Source organism: Haliaeetus leucocephalus, unplaced genomic scaffold, assembly GCF_000737465.1.
Source record: "Haliaeetus leucocephalus isolate CR32 unplaced genomic scaffold, Haliaeetus_leucocephalus-4.0 Scaffold605, whole genome shotgun sequence".
NCBI lineage: Eukaryota > Metazoa > Chordata > Aves > Accipitriformes > Accipitridae > Haliaeetus > Haliaeetus leucocephalus.
Window position 1 is genome coordinate 5,515,661 of NW_010973041.1, and position 17,507 is coordinate 5,533,167.

The 17,507-nt window shown below is 47.1% G+C and overlaps 1 protein-coding gene across 1 annotated transcript in view; it reads right to left on the reverse strand.

Annotated features, from left to right (window-relative positions):
• The window catches only part of MUSK (muscle, skeletal, receptor tyrosine kinase), a 54,446-nt gene that overhangs the window by 15,774 nt on the left and 21,165 nt on the right, over positions 1 to 17,507 (reverse strand). The window contains exons 6-9 of the mRNA XM_010578138.1: positions 12,500 to 12,624; positions 8,459 to 8,618; positions 6,638 to 6,644; positions 3,554 to 3,820 (exon numbers count right to left, since the gene is read on the reverse strand). Of these exons, the coding sequence (XP_010576440.1) occupies positions 3,554 to 3,820; positions 6,638 to 6,644; positions 8,459 to 8,618; positions 12,500 to 12,624 (559 nt within the window). The remainder of the gene's footprint in view (positions 1 to 3,553; positions 3,821 to 6,637; positions 6,645 to 8,458; positions 8,619 to 12,499; positions 12,625 to 17,507) is intronic.

Consider the following 17,507-nt stretch of genomic DNA (forward strand, 5'->3'; position numbering starts at 1 on the left):
TCGGCGATTACTACCAAGACTGCAAACCCTCTAAAGCACCTGAAGGATGGAGGCCATTGGGAATTCTACGAAGGCAGCAGCTTTTCTGCAACAGCAATGGATGCCCTTCAAGTCTGCAGGCTGAAGCCATCGAAGCCCAGCTGCCACGTGCTTGGTTTCAGCCAGTGCTGGTTTATTCCTTCCTCACTTCCCCGAAAGCCAGAATGCAGCCAGATGGGGTAATTTATCTTTTTTATGTTAAACAACATGTGGAACAGGAATGACCTTCTGAAGTAAAGAAATGTTTAGCAAGACAAATGAGAAAATCTTGCATTTGAAGGGCTTGGAGATCTGGATTGCATTAGCTGCCTTCACTCCTGAAGCCTGACCATCGTTAAACAAGCCCCTTATTCAGTGTGCAACTGCAAAATGCGAAAGACCATTCCTCTGCAATCCTGTCCATTCCAGCATTAAAGGCACGTTATCTTCACCCACAAACCCACCCCAGGAGCACGGTGAGGCAGCCAGAGGGAGGGATGGTCAGTCTCCTCAAGCTGGGTTCATACCATTGTTATAACACTTAATCCTCAGCAGCGAGAGCTTGATGAGATCATATGCAAAGATTACTAGAGATTATTATTAGAAATTTTATGTCACGTAAATGACAGATGGACAAAGAACAGTAGCAGCAGGAGAGGACAAGTGGGTCAGTAGCGTTTCAGGGACCAAAAAGGACTGTTTAAGATGAGGTGGGGAACACAGACCCAGACAAAAGTGAGATGTTTCCCAACACGAGACTGTTGCTTGCAGCTTGGTCACTTCATATCAGCAGTGGTTGAAACAGAAATTGAGGGGTTTTCTTTTGCTCTTACAGAAGCAGCAGATGGTAAAAGGTATATATAATCAAGAACTATGAGATGAGACATCACTCTCCCTTAAAAACAGGAAAACTCTAATTTTTTATTCAAATTGCATCCTAATTTATATGAAGTGAAATATTGCCCACATTTTCTTCTGTTTCACTTCTTGTTCTACCCCCTGATTATTTTTATGAAAGCTTTACTTAGGCTGTTTGTCAGTTGTTATTCTTGCTAACTAGCTTCCAAACCAAAATGAACATAAAAAATGACATGGGGAGAGAAAAAGTGGTGCAGAGAATAAATAACAAGACAAAAACACATGGAAATATGTCAAGCGAAGCATGTCCCTCAAAAACTGGAAGAAATCTCTGGCCTGTGAGATAGTTAAATTCTTATTCATGAAGTATTTCAGCTGAAAACTGGCGCAGTCTAGCCAGTTTCTGCAGAGGTATAAAGTTGTCAGTAAAAAGCAGGTAAGATAATTGGAAAGTAGCCGAGACCATGTGAAATGTGTTCAAGAGCCCCCAGAGGTCTCAGCTGTTCAAAATACATATTAGATATCTGAGTTATCAAAAGGAGTATTGGGTTAGGGCTTTGGAAGAACTGTTGTCCAGCTGAATTGCTCTGGGAACAGGAAACGGGAAGGATGCCATTCCAGGGCTTGTTATGAAGAAAGCTGCATTTAAATCTGCATTAAAATCACTGGGGAAAATCATTAAAGGGGGAAAAAAACATAACATTGACTCATGGATTTGAAGGAAAATGATGCCAGGTAAGTCCATTAAGATTTAGATATATTTGCAAATGCTGTACCTGTTAGCTCGAGATCAAGTGCAGATATATGCTGATTTATATCACCCTGACTTCAAGTGCAGGTCTTCAGTCTAATCACCACAAGTCCTGGTCCTGCAGGGCCACTCATGAGCAGGGTAAATGAAGCAAGACCCAATCTCACTGAAATGTCTTGTGCAGCACTGTGCAAAATCCTTAGCTGACAAATGTGCTGTGCATGTGTGGCTTAGATACAAATACTGTCACACATCTTGAAAAAAGGCAGAGAGATCATGTCGTAAAGGGCACAATGACAAAGAGCAGAACAACAAGGGGGCAGGGAGGAGTCTGCCAGCAAAAAGCAAGTTTCAGTACTTGGCTGCATGATTATCTGTGGATACTTGCACATACACTCCTTTTGTAGGATATATAGCACTACTGTGCTGGTGGAGGAACACCAAACAGCATAGGCACCAAATAAAGGACAGAATATATTGTCAAGCTTCGTGCTGGGATTTTCCTCTGTGCCTTCGTTTTAGAGATATTAAAGGAGGAGCAATCAGAAAGGTCCAGATTACAAAGACAACATGCTGCTTATTGTCCTAAAAAGCCCCTACATAACTGGAAAAATAATTGCCAGTAGACTACACCTGGCCCAAGTCCAGCTGGTGGTGTGCTTGCCAAGTCTGCATAGAAGACTTGTATTTTAGTTGAGACAATAGAGTTGGGGCTGCTCTCCTGAGAAACACAAATCTGAATAATCTGTTTTAAGATGCAGTTCAGGAAGGGCAAAAGCAAAGTACTGAACTTAGGCAGGGGTGTCAGCTGTCCAAACGTGAAATGGGTAATGACCAGACAACAGTCCTCCAGGGGCTGAAAATTGATATTAATCAGATGTGGCCAACAGTTGTGTTAAGAAAAAAGAAAGCTTCATCCTGAGATACCTACATGGGGCTGTCCTCTGCAAGGCACACCAAACAATGATTGTTCTGTTATAGTTAACACTAAAAGAACCTGGGCTGGAGGCTATATATGTTTATTGCTTAAGGGAAGATGAGGAGCAGAAGCTTCAGAGGCTGGAAAAACAGGACCTATGGGCTTAGCTTGGAAAAAAAACTGCTTTATTCTAGTCTGAGAAGTTGGGGAAGACATAAAATCTCACTGCAAAGAGGAGGGGAAGAAACTCGTCTCTGTGGCCATGGTGGGAGGACAGGGAACAACGAGGGAAGGGCTGCTCAGGAGGTTGCATGGGGAGGGAGCAGTGTCTCTGTCGCTGGGACGTGTCACACAGACACCTGTCAGCAGTGGATTAGCTGTAGTGGGAGATGCTTTGGACTCCTCGGGGTCCCTGCCAGCCCTGTTTCAAAGCACATTTCTCTGCATATGGTAGGATACAAGAGCCAGATGCAAGGTTTGGTTTAGCAGGTACAATTACACCGGCAGTGTCTATGGTGTTGTCTTTTTTTTGTTTCATCTTCGTTGTGGTGGGAAGTGCTGAATGATTAGTGTATTGCCTTGGCCAGATTTTTTGCACACACTGTGACCATATTTAGTTAAAATCCAAACAAGCAATTACTTTTGACAGTAATAATGAGCACATACTGACCTAGTAAGATTTAACCAATAGCAATATGTTAATTATTTAAATCAATTATGTCATTCAAATGGATATTTCTTTTCAACACTGTCCACTGAAAGCCTGATATAACACAGACATCTGGGCCTGTAAGTCAGTCTGTGCCCTAGCAATGAGCACAGAGAGAGCTGGATCAGGTCATCTTTGTGCATACAGAGGAGAGAGCAAAGGGAAAACCCATGCAAACCTAGAGGGCCCATTTTCACTCAGTGCTACTGCAGGTCTGGACAGATCCTCACCAGTCCCCTGCTGCCTACACATCCCCACAAAATGAAAGTGAAAGATGAGCTTTTTTTTTTTCATTTACCTGCACACTGGTTTTGGAGCTGGCCCAGCTCCCGAGGGATTGCACTCCTGGAAGATGTAGTTACACAGCAGAGACTCAGCGGCCGGCTGGCAGAATGAACTCACCATTTTCAGTTCAGTCCAGGCAGTGTGTACAAGCAGCTCTTGAGTCTCCTCTGGGTCAGCATAGGAGGAGTTGAAGAAAACAAGAGCATTCTTCGCCAAGATAGCACTACACACCTCACCTCTGTATGTGCTGCAGTAGCCTGCATCACCCTTGTACAGCTTGCTGTCGAGGACAAGATCATACACACACAGTAAACTCACAGACCTAAACACCTGCAGGAGCAGGATGCCTAGCATCTGTTTCTGAATAAAGTGCCATCTGTAAAGCTAACAGAGGGTGGAGGGGAGGGTAGATGGTTATAACCACTAAAAACAGCTAATACCATCCAAAAATGAAACTTTTGCAAGGATCCCCAGTGTGAGCACAGGGCCCTCCTGGTGAGCACCATGGCTGAGGCTCTGGCCGAGGGTTGCTAGCATTGTAAGTGGGCAAAAAGACTGAGCAATCATGCACAGCTGTGACCTAGCATGGCCTCTCACCCTGCCCCCAGGGTGGGAATGGGGAAAAGTTTTGTTTTCCTGCTTCCCTGCAGTAGACATCAGCTGTGCTGCTTGCTGCACACCTGTGATAACTCAGGCTTTTTTGCTCTGCTGACTAGCAACAGTTTAATTTTGGATGGACTCGATGAGCAGGAGCCAGGTGAGTCCCACCCAACACATGCCAGGAAATTCTTCATAAGATCAGACCAACCAAGGTCCTGCCTGCCCCTCGTTGGCTCCTGCATCCCTCCTGACCCTGCCTCTCTTCCGCGCATGTTTGGGTGGGCGACGCAGGGAGGAGGAAGGCACAAGCCTCTGCAATTTTCTTTCTGGTGCTTCCCTGCAAGGTCTGTCCTCTCACTCTGTTCACCATATCTCCTGCTTTGCAAACTCCTGCCGCAAAGCATGGGGCCAGAGCTATGCTGGAGCAATAAATTACGCAGCAGGGTCAGCTCCTTCGTGGGCTGTTTATTTATCTTTCCCGCGTTTTTTGCATCTAGCAGGAGACGGCTGTCATCCCTCCCTCCCTTCTTCCCACAGCCATCAAAAGGGAGCAGCAGGGAGAGGGCACGCACAGGTCAGCCGTGCTCCCAGCAGCTCCCACGGCTGCCCCACGGCAGCAAGGTCTGCAGGTGAGGCTGTGCCCTCCACCCAGGCAAACTGTGGGATGCAGTGCCCTTGGTAGGGGGAGAGGGGGAAACCTGGGAAAACAGCCTCCCCTGTGTGCGGCGGATGGCCAAACCAGGGAGGGAGGAGGGCTGGGTGCAGCTGTCCCCACTGCTCATTCGGTCAGCGTAACTGGGGTCAGGGAGTTCAATTCACAACACGCCAACCATTTGGAGTAGCCAGCAGAGTATTTGTATCTTTGCCTTTTATTTCTTTTCCCTGTCCAAATAATCACCCATTGTCAACCCTGAGGGTTCTTGCTGTTTTTCTTCTGGAAGTTGGAGGTACACGGATGAGGACTTACACAGGATGCCCAAATTTCTGCTTCTCAGATGCCATGGTCTGCAGATGACACTCCCTGGCCCTGGTTTAGCTGCACTACTTTGGGCTCGATGTCAATTTTTTTTCTTTTTTTTTTCTATATGTCACACTGGCTAAAAAATACAGGAAGGCACCAATTCCTTGAGGTAGTACCAAAACAGCAAAGATGCTGTGACACCCTGCATCACCCCAGGCTCCACGGACACCCCTTCATGTTATACAGGCAGCCCCCAGGATCCTGCGCTGGTCCCTGATGGTGACATCTCTCTGACACAGAGCAGGTTTCCCCACAGCACTGTGCTCCTTCCTCCAGCAGCCTGCTAGAGCTGTCCTTGGCATGACAGAGGTCACATTATTCACATTTTCCTGATGATGCCTGTTGTGCTTAATCTGAAAGGTGCATCCTTCCTGTGGCCCAAGAGGAAAAAGAGGGCACAGGTGTGCATGGGGCAGCTGTGCTGGTGACTTCAGCGGGCTGCAGAAGCAGCCTGACAAGAGCTACTAGTGCTAATACTGCATTTCCTCCTTTTTTTAAAACCTGTGGGAGGACATGGACCAGGCTGTGATGGAGAAGCAGCAACAACAGGTTTCTCAAAATGCCTTGTCACAGAAAGGGAATTTCATGCAGCAAATGTTGAGAACAACTGCAGGACAGAAGGGCTGAGCATTTGATGACTGTTCCCACATCTGTCACACCTACATGGGTGCAGGTGTAAGGCATAAGTCTGCCATCACCATCAGGTGGTCACTAAATCACTTACAAACTTCCTGAATCAATCTTGCAAGCCCCTGCGAGGGAGGCAAGAGCCTTTGCAGGGAGCCTGTGTCAGCAGAGTGGCAAAGCCATTTGCTCAGGTTATCTCAGACTCTGCTCTTTTCTCTGAAGGCCAGCAGCTCCCAGCCCTGCTCACAGGCTAAACCTCTCATTTTCCTTCCAGACTGATCTGCCAGTGCAACATGCAGAAATATGCTAGGACTATAAAAAGAAAAAGCCAGCCAAATTGTTCAGTACTCCAAAAAATACTAAGCAAAAGTGCATGTCTGATCACATACAAGTGGTTTTACTCATCCATAACTCTGCTTGGAACAAAAATCTAAACTTCTCTTGCCCTAATCTGGTTACCACCGAACCAAAATACATTTATTGGCTGTGTACAGACAGGAGTTTAACAGGCAGTTAAGCTTTTGCCTGTAAATTTATAAGGTCAGTGAAGTTGTGGATGTGTAACTGTGAACAGAATTTACTCCAGAATATTCTGCCCACTACTGTATTTTAAATACCCTTACTGGCGTGTGATCCACTGCTTGCTCAATACAGAAACATCCTTATCTACCTGGGCCCAGTCTCCAATTATGCCTGTATAAAGGAGCTCAGCGTTCCCTTCAGGTGAACCTCAGGCATCCAGAAACCCAGTCCCTTCACTGAAGCCAAGTTAACCAAATCCCCTTGGTTCATCGTTCTCCTCCCCGGCCCAGAGGAAACCCCCAGGCAGCCACAGAAAGTCATTCTTACCTCCACTCTGCCGAGAGGCACCAGATCCAGGAATTGTGATGAGCCAGGAGAAGGAAAGAATGGAAAAGACATCAATGACACTTCATTGCCCCCTCTGAGATGTGGGAGTTAAGATTTCCATGCTAGGAAATCTGTCTGAGACCTGTAAGCTGTCTGAAAAGGATGCAGCTAAATTCTGTCCTTATTTTGCAGCTTCTTGTGGGGAAGAAGAGTTGGGCAACACTGGATGCCATATGGGACAAGGGAATGAGGAGGAAGTGCACTGTTGACTGCAGTTCTTGCTGAGGTGGGCAGTTGCACCCTAAACCCACACCTTTACCCTTATCCTTGGGTCCTAGATAACTGGCGCGTAGCATTCTCTGTTTAAGGCACCCATGCACCCCTCACTGCAGGCAGCATCTGTAACAGGTGGGAGAAACCAGGGCTGGAGGAGCAGGGCAGGGCACATGGCTGTGCCCCCCGCTTGCAGCACCAGAGGGACCTGGGCTGCGCCAGCACGGGGAGGAGGCTCAGCATTGGCCAAGGACCGGGACCCCTCTGCCCTGGGACCCCTGGAAGCTGCGACGAGACCACGGCAGCCTCCTGCTCAGGTCTGGGGGGTGCTCCCTTCTTGCTGAGCACACGCAGCCTGGAGAAGAGCAGTGCAGCTTCTGCCACCGGCCTCAGGCACCTGCCCTCCCTACTGCATTTGCAGCTCTGCCTTGTGGGGCAAAGCCTTGCCTGGGCTAAAAGCAGAAGTAGGGATGTGAATATGGTACAAGTGCTGAGTGTCTTATGGGAAGAGCTTGCTGCTAGGTCTCAATGCCCTGTGTAAGAAAGGGCATGGTTATTTTCTCAACAGAGCAGAACCTGAGGCACAGAGAGAGGGGCAGGTGCATGTCTCGTTGACAGCAGGACCAGGGCTACCACTCCATGTCTGGAGTCCAGGGTGATTCCTCTTTCCTCTAACTAAACCCCTGCTTTCCTGTCCCAGGAGGGAAGGCACAAGCTTCCACCTTTCTCTTGGTGTGACAAATGCTGTCAGCTAGCTCAGACCACCGGTATTTCCCCTCTTTGGATCATCCTTTCCCTGTTTGGGAGATAGAATCATAGAATCATAGAATCATTTAGGTTGGAAAGGACCTTCAAGATCATCGAGTCCAACCATCAACTATGCCCACTAAACCATGTCCTGAAGTACCCCGTCCGCTCACTTTTTGAATATCTCCAGGGATGGTGACTCAACCACTTCCCTGGGCAGCCCATTCCAATGTTTGACAACCCTCTCAGTAAAAAAATTTTTCCTAATATCTAACCTAAATCTCCCTTGCCTCAACTTGAGGCCATTTCGTCTTGTCCTATCTCCAGCCAACTGACAGAAGAGACCAACAAGAGATGTACCTGGGAGCAGAGTTTACCCAGGAATGGTATTGCTCTGACAGCAACCTCCCTGCTTTCTGGATGCAACCCTCTGAGAAGCCAAACTGCTCACAAAAGCTATTTTCACCTTGCTGTTAGGTGATACCAATGCTGGGTCATGGCCATGACTTCCTCCACATGGATGAACTTACCAAGTGTGCTTCTGGGACACAAAGTACAAGACGGCATCAAACATTCAGGAAATGACAGCAGTGCCAGTCTCCAAAGTGTAAGCATATATGAGCAAATAGCCTGGCGGGGGATGCTCTTGTACTCAAATTTAGCCCCCTGCACACTATCAGCTCTCCAAGGCTTTCCCTCCTCCTTCAGATTACTTCACACCCCTTTCCTCTCCCCCAGCAGGGAAGCTAGGACTGCGATTGCAAGGGTAAAAAACTAATGACCCCTTCTCTCCCAGCATACCTGAAATGCTGATGGTTGCTGCGGCTTTTGCAGCTCCAAAAGTTTTGCTGTGTTTGTTTGTGGCAAGGCAAGTGAACAGGCCAGGTCGGGTGACATACACCTGCAGTCTCGAGTCAACCACTCTGTCCTTGACACTTTCCGCTATAGACCCTGCAGAAACCTAAGACAGCGAAAAGCCCAGTGCAGTGATATTTCCAACAAAGGCAAACAAACAAACCAAGGAAAAACCTAAGAGACCCAGCCCCAAGCATTTAAATTGGCAGAGAAATATGTAGCAAGCAGATAAACGTGGCAAAGAGCTCAAGCTGCTGGCAGTATTTTAGTGCTTTCATAGCAGCTGACTTCACAGACAAAAGCAAATGTTAAAGATCTCTCCTATTTTGCACTTCAGCAATATATCTGCAATTAATTTTCAGTTCCAGAGGGCTGTAGTCTCAGTTTTGCTCATGTAATTGAGCTGGCCAATTAGTCAGGACCTCTTCTCATAAGTTGTTTGCCTATTGATGCCTTAGCAAGGAAGGGCATAAGATGGTTTTGTGGACCATGGCTATACAGAAGGAGAAAAGAAAATAGTTTGGAAGTTGTTGATTCTGGGTTAATACAACCACTGCCACACTTCTAAAGCAGTCGTGAGCAAAGCAAGTGCTCTGTCTCCTACACTTTTGCAGATATCTGATACATGTTCTTATCTCACACCTAGAAATATGAAAGGGGCTGCAGATGTGGTGATTTTGGCCAACTCTTTTCCCAGGTCAGAATTCCCAGTAAATGAGCTTGGAGCCTGCTGATTTTGACCAACAGCTCTCCTGCTCATGTGGCATTTATTAAAGTAGGAGGACATGGTACACTGAGACTGTACCTTGCAAAGGCAGTAGGAAGGAGCAACATTGCCTGCTTTACTCTTCATACTGATAGGAAGCATCAAATGTAATTCAAGTGAGATGCAGTTGCCCCTGAATCCCACCAGTGTGTCCTGGCCCTAAGGACAGTGAGAGTTGTCTCCCTGGATCCATCCCAGCAAAGCACTCCATCTATGCATCTATCTGAGAGGTTAGAGAGACCAATCTGACCTTCCTGGAGGTTAGTAGAAATGCGATTTCAATGGAATCTGTGTCTGTTCCCAAAGGTATAAACAGCCATAACTGAAAAAGCAAGACAGGATGCATCAGTGTTTTATCATATCTTTGGTAAAGATGTGTTTCTCTGAAAACAAAATGCTGAAATTAATGTATTTGTTTTGCGTCACTCAAGCTCAACTTGGAGTTGTAGTGAGGTAATGTGCATGGGAAGAAATCACTAAATAACCAGACCAACACAGTTATTTTAAGTATTGCATCAAGGATGGGGGGTATGCTGGTCACCATGCAAACGGAGGGACCAGGGATATTTTTTGGCTTCATGCTGTGACCTCAGTTCAGGTGGATGGGGACTCAGGGCATATTTTCTCACAAATTTCTCTTTTATTACAGTACTGGTCAGATTTATTTTTAGAAATTTTTTTCTCCCCAGAAACCACTCAGCACTAAGACACCACTGGGACCATCCTGGTGGAAAGGAGGAATTTCTTTACAGGCTGCACCTGCCTCCCAGCATCTACCCAGGAGAGGTGGGCGCTTGCTCTGAGCCACTTGTGCTGATCCAGTCCTCTCTCCCTCTTTACCCCTCAGGCCTCAGGCATACCCCATCTGTTAGCTCCCCTCCCGGCAGTGCTGGACTCTGCCTGGTAAGCATGGAGAGCCAGGATTGTTCCTCCTGGCTTCGGCCATGGGAAGAAAAGGGTGCTCAGGTAGCTGCAAGCAGTATGAGCAGCATGCATGGTCACATATATTGTGAAACATCACACGTGAAAGTGTCAGGTAGTTGTACCTAGGACTTCCACACCAGCCAGCTGTTGTCTACTCCACTGGGAACCTCAAGCCATTCCCTTGTCTTAATTGATTCCTTTCCCTTTTCAAATACGTTCCCTGAAATTTTGTTTCCGGCAGGTCTTTTTTTAGCCTCTAAAACGCCACTTCAGCCACCACCAAAGCAGACCCCTCTTCACACCTGGCTTACTTATTCTTTGTGGTGTGGAAAACTACCGTTTAAGGTCCATGATGCCCCATGGTGCATAGTGGGAGGAAAAGGAATTGTGTTTCTGTTTAGGTAGGCAAGGCAGCTGCTGCCCAGAGGAGTTTCCATCCTCCTCTTCAAAGGCATCTCAACAACCTCTGCAGATTCCCACTCTTTAAACCTCAGGACAATTACAGGTCAGCATTCAGAGACCATAATGCCGCAGGCACGCTGCATCTTCAAATGACTCACCATTGTTTGCTTGTGAGCCAGCCCTCAAATGCATGAGTTTCAGTCCACCTCCTTCCTGGCCTGACTTTCCCAGCATCGGGTTCTCGTTAAGGTCTCTCTGTCATATTTAAAATGAAGCAGTCTGGAGCACCACTCTCCAGGGACTGGACTTTGCCTCGCAGACGGGAATGGGGCAGAGTGAATCTGACCAGCCAGGCAGCGGCCCCAGGCAGGAGCTGAGCATCGTCTCACACACAGCTCTCTGTGGTACCGACGCACTGGCGGCAGCTTGGCAGAGCAGCGGTCTGTGCTCTGGAAATACTCTGCCCTTGCCAGGGACCCCAGATACCCCAAAAGATTTCTTCTCCAATGAGGAAGAAGTCTTGAATGCACATCTGCAGTTGTCTCAAAATAATTATCTCCAGAAACTACTGAGGACCCACAGGGGCCTGCAGAAGCTGATCTGATCCCTTTGCTGTTCTCCCTAGCAAATTCAAGAGAATATTGAAAATTAGCCCTCATCAGACTGGAGGACGCAATAAGGTTTAGAGGAGATAAGGAAGGCAAGACAGCCTACAGAGTAGCCCAGGCTCCTTAATAATGTGTTTTAATACATGGAAAGAGGGGATACAGAGCAGGATGGGGATAGCCTCCTGAAGTAAGGAACTTGAGCAAGAGGATTTATTCGTCCTGTTCGACAGGCAAGTCCACAAGAATGGTCATGGCCAGCTGATGGCCAGAAGGACTAGTGGTTGACAGGGGGTCAATGAGAAAGACCAGAGGCAAAGTGCCAGCCTGCAAGCTGTGGCTGCTCCACCTGCCTCCACAGCATCACGCCCTGGGGCTCACATCCTTAAAAAAGCAGTGGAAAGACCACAGAGAGTATAAAACATGTCCACCATAACCATATCAAGACTGGAGGAAACCCATGGCAGGCTCAGGCTGCAGAGCTGCTGTGACTGTGGTGCACCGCTCACTGCTGGGGAGGCAATATCGGGTGTCAAGCGGCTCTTCAGTTCAGCTGAAGGGAAGGCATTGCAATAGCTTACACACGGACATGAAAGCCAGATGAATTCAATGCAGGCACCTATTTCAAATGGTCAGGATAATTAGACCACAGAACAATTTCCTGTGAGAAGCAGTGGATTTGCATCTCTTGGTGCCTGCCACTGAGAGGGTGTCCCTTTCTTGAGGACGTGCTTCTAGCCAGGAATAAATTGTTGACATACTTCAGCGCGTCACCTAGGTCAGTCTAGAAAATTTCACATCTCTTCACCTGCAAATGTGCTGTGCATATATGCTGTCCCACAGATATTTTGCCTCAAGGCAGTTTGCTCTACCTAACTACCTTGGTTTGTGTTATTTTGTCAAATAAGCAATTTTGCCATGTTATTGTTACCACATTAGGAGAAAGGTGAGGAGGGGTGGCTGCAAAGATACTTAAACCCATGATGAAGTCCTAGAAACTCTGGCTCAGAGGAAGGTTGTAAGCATCTAAAGCATCCTTCATCTTGGGCTTCCCAGACCCTAAAAAATTAATCTACACAACACCCTGGAGAAGGGGGAGAGTGTTTTGCAGAGGAGAAAATTGCAGCAGGGAGATGAGGTGGACTCAACCTGATTGCACAGCAAGTCACTAAGAAAGGCAGGAATAGAAACCACAGGCGCTGGCTCCCAGCCCCGCATTTTAATCCCTGGGCTGTGCTTCCGGATGCTAGCAGCCTCCAGGGCCAAAAGAATGAAAAAAGAGGCACTTACAGCTTTCCCATTTTCCAGCCAGGTGACAGTGGGGACTGGAAGGCCGGTCGCAGCACACCGCAACGTCACCACAGACCCAAAGGTGACATTTTGGGATTCAGGAGCCTTCAGGATTCTGGCAAAAACTGCAGGAAAAGACAGAGGTGCTAGCTGAACAGCAATGTAAAGCTGAGGCTGTGCTGGCATGGAGATGCTTCCTCCCCAGTAGGTCTTGAAATAAGCCACAGCCCCATGAATAAAAGCAGAGCGTAGCACAGACTTCCCAGTGAGTGACAGTCTTGGGACAGGGAGAAGGAAGAGAAAGAGAGTGAGTGGTGTGGTTATGTTCTGCACCTTACAGACCAAAATTTTACCTCTGGAAATTTCTGCATCATCCGAGTTCGATGCCTCAGAGGAGGTAATGTGCAAAAAACCAAGGGCAAACTCATTGGTAGCATGCAGATGGGACAGCTTACAGCAAATAAGTGGCAAGTTACCATGCTGCCCTGCCAAGGGTGATCTCATGAGAAACTTGTTCAAAACCATCAAAGGGGACCACCAGCGCAGTCACATACCGTGAAGGTTAAGGGTCAGATGAGCTCCTCACTGTGATCACAGTGATTAGGACTTACCATGCAGAGATGCAAAGCCCAGCATTTTCCATGCCATGACAACCTGCCCTCAGGGGTAAGAGTCTAACATCGGGTTATAGAGGAATGGCTGGCAAAGATTTTGAGAAGGTGAGACTGCAGGGGGAAAGTAGGTTTTTAAAGTGACTTTTCATCTCTACTGCTCGTGTTTCTTTTGTGGCAATATGGTTACTGGGCAGTTTGAAGATAAGTAAGATAAGCTCCTCCCTGCCCTGAGAAATTTTCTTTTAGTGAAGTATTTTTGCTGAAAACTTATTTCGATCCAGAAACACAACTTTGATGGCCTTCACAAGCTGTATTTCAGCTGCTGTACTTGGACCACATAGAGGAAAGCAGAGAAGAGAGACATTTCCCATATGGAACATTTGAGTTTTGACCCAAAATTTTTAATGGAGATGCCTTAATGTCTGTGCAGAAGCAGGTTGAATAGCTCTGTGCCATTTCTTCCTCCAATTTCTTGTGCTTAGTGAGTAACACTCTCTACCTTCTGGGTTGCTCAGCATTGACTAAAAGTCTCCATCAGAAATTTTAGTAAGCAGGGGAGTTTCTCTTGGAGTTCTCAGACAAGCCTGATAACTTGTTTGCAACTTTTGCTGTCTGTATGGTTCTCTTACCAACATATCTGATCACATCTCAGTCTTCTGTGTCTCTGCCTGACGTACCTCTTGGCACTGGCCACTGGTTGCTCCCAGACAGAGACTTCCAATGCAGAGCAATTAGGAGACCAATGAGAGTCCCTTCAGAAACTGAACATCTGTCCATGCCATTTGGGATGGGAAGGCTTTGTCTGCAAAATTTCAGTTGGAATAAAAAAAGTATATGCTTTCCACGTAGTCCTTCCACCCAGTCCTGGCCTGGGAAGGGGCTGAGATTTGTATTAACAAAGAGCCTAAAACCAGCTTTTGCTCGTGGATAGGCAACACTAGGAGTACATTTCAGTGTAGAAATTTTTTGTCGTAGGAGCACAGCCATTCAATAGGCTCCTGGGCAGGGATTTTTAGGAAGATTAAATTTAATGTCAGTGAAGTGAAAAGGGTGAGAGAGTATGTATTATATTCAGCTTCTTAATTCCTCTACGGTCTCCAAGCAGTTCCTCACTGTCGAGGCTCAGTGCCACTTGCTTAAACTCAAAGCAGAGCAGCATGGGGGCTGCTGCATCCCCCCTGCCCCTCAGCAAGGCAGCAGGTAGAAAGCTCTCCCTCTAACAAGGAAAGCTGCAGTCACTGGCCAGGGACTTTCCTGATGAATAATAAGAGAAATGAAACCTTTGCCTGAAGTTTCACTTCAGGCTATTAACAACAGATGGTTACAAATTCAGCCCCGAGTGCCCTGGGTCAAGCTCATATTATCCTTCATTCGGAGAAATACCAAACTTTTGAGCCTGTCCCCTGGCAGCCGTTATGTGCACTCAGCTCCTGCTAAAGCCAGCACGTTAGCTCCCAGAGCCGGAATAAAGCCCTTGGTGCTTTTCTCATGCTGTTGTTGGTTTCTCAGTGTGCTACTGGGACCCTGCCCACCTGACAACTCTGCTCCTCGGATCCTGCCTAGTTTAATTAATACTGAAGTGACAAATTAACAGCACCCCATTAGCTGGTGCCAGGCACAGGTCCATATGCCCTCCTCTCTACTGCCTGCTCTCCCAAAATCTGTGAGGATCTTTCAGCCAGGAGAAAAAAAGGCACATTTTGAAAATTATGGCAGTTGCACAGGTGGGCAGCAAAGCCACAGTGAGCACGGCCGCTGGTCCAGCTCACTCATGGCACCCGTGGGGAGGCCAGAAAGCTGCATCCCACTCCCAGGGGTCCTCCCTCCAGCACTGATCACAGCACTTGCTTTAGTAACCCAGCACACTGCTGGCATAAGCACTCGTCTGCCAGCATAGAGAAGGCAAAGGGTCAGGCCATTCAAGCTTAAAACACAAATACAGGGATGAAAAATCCAGTGACAGCTGCTAAGCATCTACATGTTTCTTGTGGAAAGTAGTGCAAGTGTATTATCTGTCACAGGGAGGGATGGCTAAATAGAAGTGGGCCTATAAGGAAATAAGCTGATTTCCAAAGCGTGGAAGAATGGAAGCTCCTGCTACCCCTAGTGCCACCCTGTGCATTTCCAGGACATTCAAAATTGAAGTTACAGTTTTAATACTTCAGCATTCCAAGTACTTACATTTGCATGCTTTTTAAAAGTATTTTACTTAAAGTTTAGCTATTTAACTTAAGTACTTATCTCTAGATACTGTGAATGGAACAATCTGGGGTTTTTTACATTATTTTATTTTTAAGTGAGAAATTCTCTGCAACAAGGGCTGGACTCCTCACATCCCAACAGGTGTTGGAGCACCGCTGACTGGCACAACCAGGGACATATTTTCCAAAGAGCTCTTCATCACTTTGGGAAACAGCATTAAAAAAAAATAGCATCAGCTATTTCTCAGCCCCATCATCTATGGGTAGATGATCGACACACTGCCATTGCTGGCAGACTTGGTGCTGTGGGAAAGCCAGGGTGGGTTGTGTGAGAGCTGCCAGTGTCACCTTCCACTAGTGCAAAGCAGGGCAAGACCACCAGGATGAGCTTAAGGTCCATTTTGGCAACTGCGTGGGGAAGAAAATCTGTCCTGTAGGTAAATGGAGGAACCCAGGCCCCAGAACTACAACTTTTTTTCACCTCACCATATTACACGGGGAAAGAAAAGACGCGAAGTGAGGAAGAAATGGCTACCCTGATAGGGCCGACCTGAGCAGCTGGTGGGGAGAGGCAGCTGAAAGGCAAGAAGAAGAAGGAACAGGAAATGGCAATAAATGTTTGTAAAATTCACATTATTTGGTGGGCTCAGGACATCATTTTGTTTTCATTTTGCCTCAGAGTGAAAATTCCCAACAATCAGGTGATTTTTAACACCTCCATTACTTGCCCTCCTTTTCCAGATCCTCCCAAAAGTGGATTTTGCCAGGAACTTTGCCTGTTTAGCTAGATCACCACGAGGTTAACAACATTCACATCAAGACCCCCAGGGTCTCAGCACAGGATTTATCCAAAGGCATGCCAAAAAGTAGTTAGGGACAGTGGGTGAAGAGGGCTTCATTTATTTATTTATTTAAGTGGAAAATAAAACAGAGGAGCTGGAAATGAAATCCAGCAAGCTAAAGGCCAAGCCAGCACGTTAAGTTTCATTCCCAAGCCCCCTAATAAATGTCCTTTCTTTTACAGCCCTACTAAATGATGTGATGTGCACTGCAGAGCTTGCTAGGAGGTATCTGCACTGCGGCCAACTGCTCTCGTTTCTGAGAATTAGGTAACATCATCCAGTCCAAACAGTAGGGCTTCAATTCAGTCAGAAAATTTTTATACTATAAAAAGATTAAAGCAGGGCCCTCCCAGCCCCCCGTTTGAACAGCTAACTCTTTCCAGGTGACTTTGTTTTCCCGTCGCCTTTGACTGAGCTGTGTTTCATTTCCAGGGTTTGGGGCCCGATCCTGCAGTCCTGGCAGATGTCTTCCCCCTGACGGGGTAACGCCTGTTTTTTTGTTAAAACAGGCTGGATTGGGCCAGTCACATCCAGACAGCAGCCTGGGTGGCCTGGGGCCATGCTGTTGCTTTCAGGAAAGGAAAAGTGATGCCCAGAGCTCACTGGATACCCTCATGCGTGCAGCCCCACTGCAGGAAGACACCCCTTTTAGCCAGGGTTTCATAAGCCTTAATGCTGGCTTTGACACATCAGGCCCAGGCAAACACTGGTTTTGGGGTGTTGGGGTTTTTTTTTCCAGAGCCTCCACTGCCTTTGGTGAACCTTGACTTTCAGAGAACATGAGCAATATTTGCCAGTGTACGTGAATTAACCCAGCCTGTCAACATCTGCACGTATTCATGCCCAGGAGTTTGTTGCTAGTCCTGGATCACTGTAAAGCCTACCTGATAATCCAAACTGAGATAAGGCCACCAAGACCTAAACTTGTGTTAGCAACCGCCTGGCAACAGTGGGTGCACACTCCCTTCCCACCGCAGTCTGAGCCTGGCCTAACACGTGAGCCAGACCTGGTGTCCATACTGTCACATCTGATATCTCAGCCTGCTCCACTTTCCCCAGTTGTTCTGCTCTTACCATGAAAAATGGCCTTTTGGGTGATTACGGTCAGGTCTTACACCAATTTTTTTTTTTCCAGCTAAGCTGCAAAACATGGTGTGTAAAGGCAACTCCTATGTGCAAAAAGGCATTTTCTGCTGGTACAGCTGGTGCCATGTTGAGAACAAATGTGTCTGCATTTCTGGGGGAACTCGTAAGCTACACATCGCCTCGGAAACTTTCCTGATATAAATACCCTGGCAAAGCGTTTGCACTGCATACTGTTCATGCATAAGCATTCAGGAGCTAAACTGCA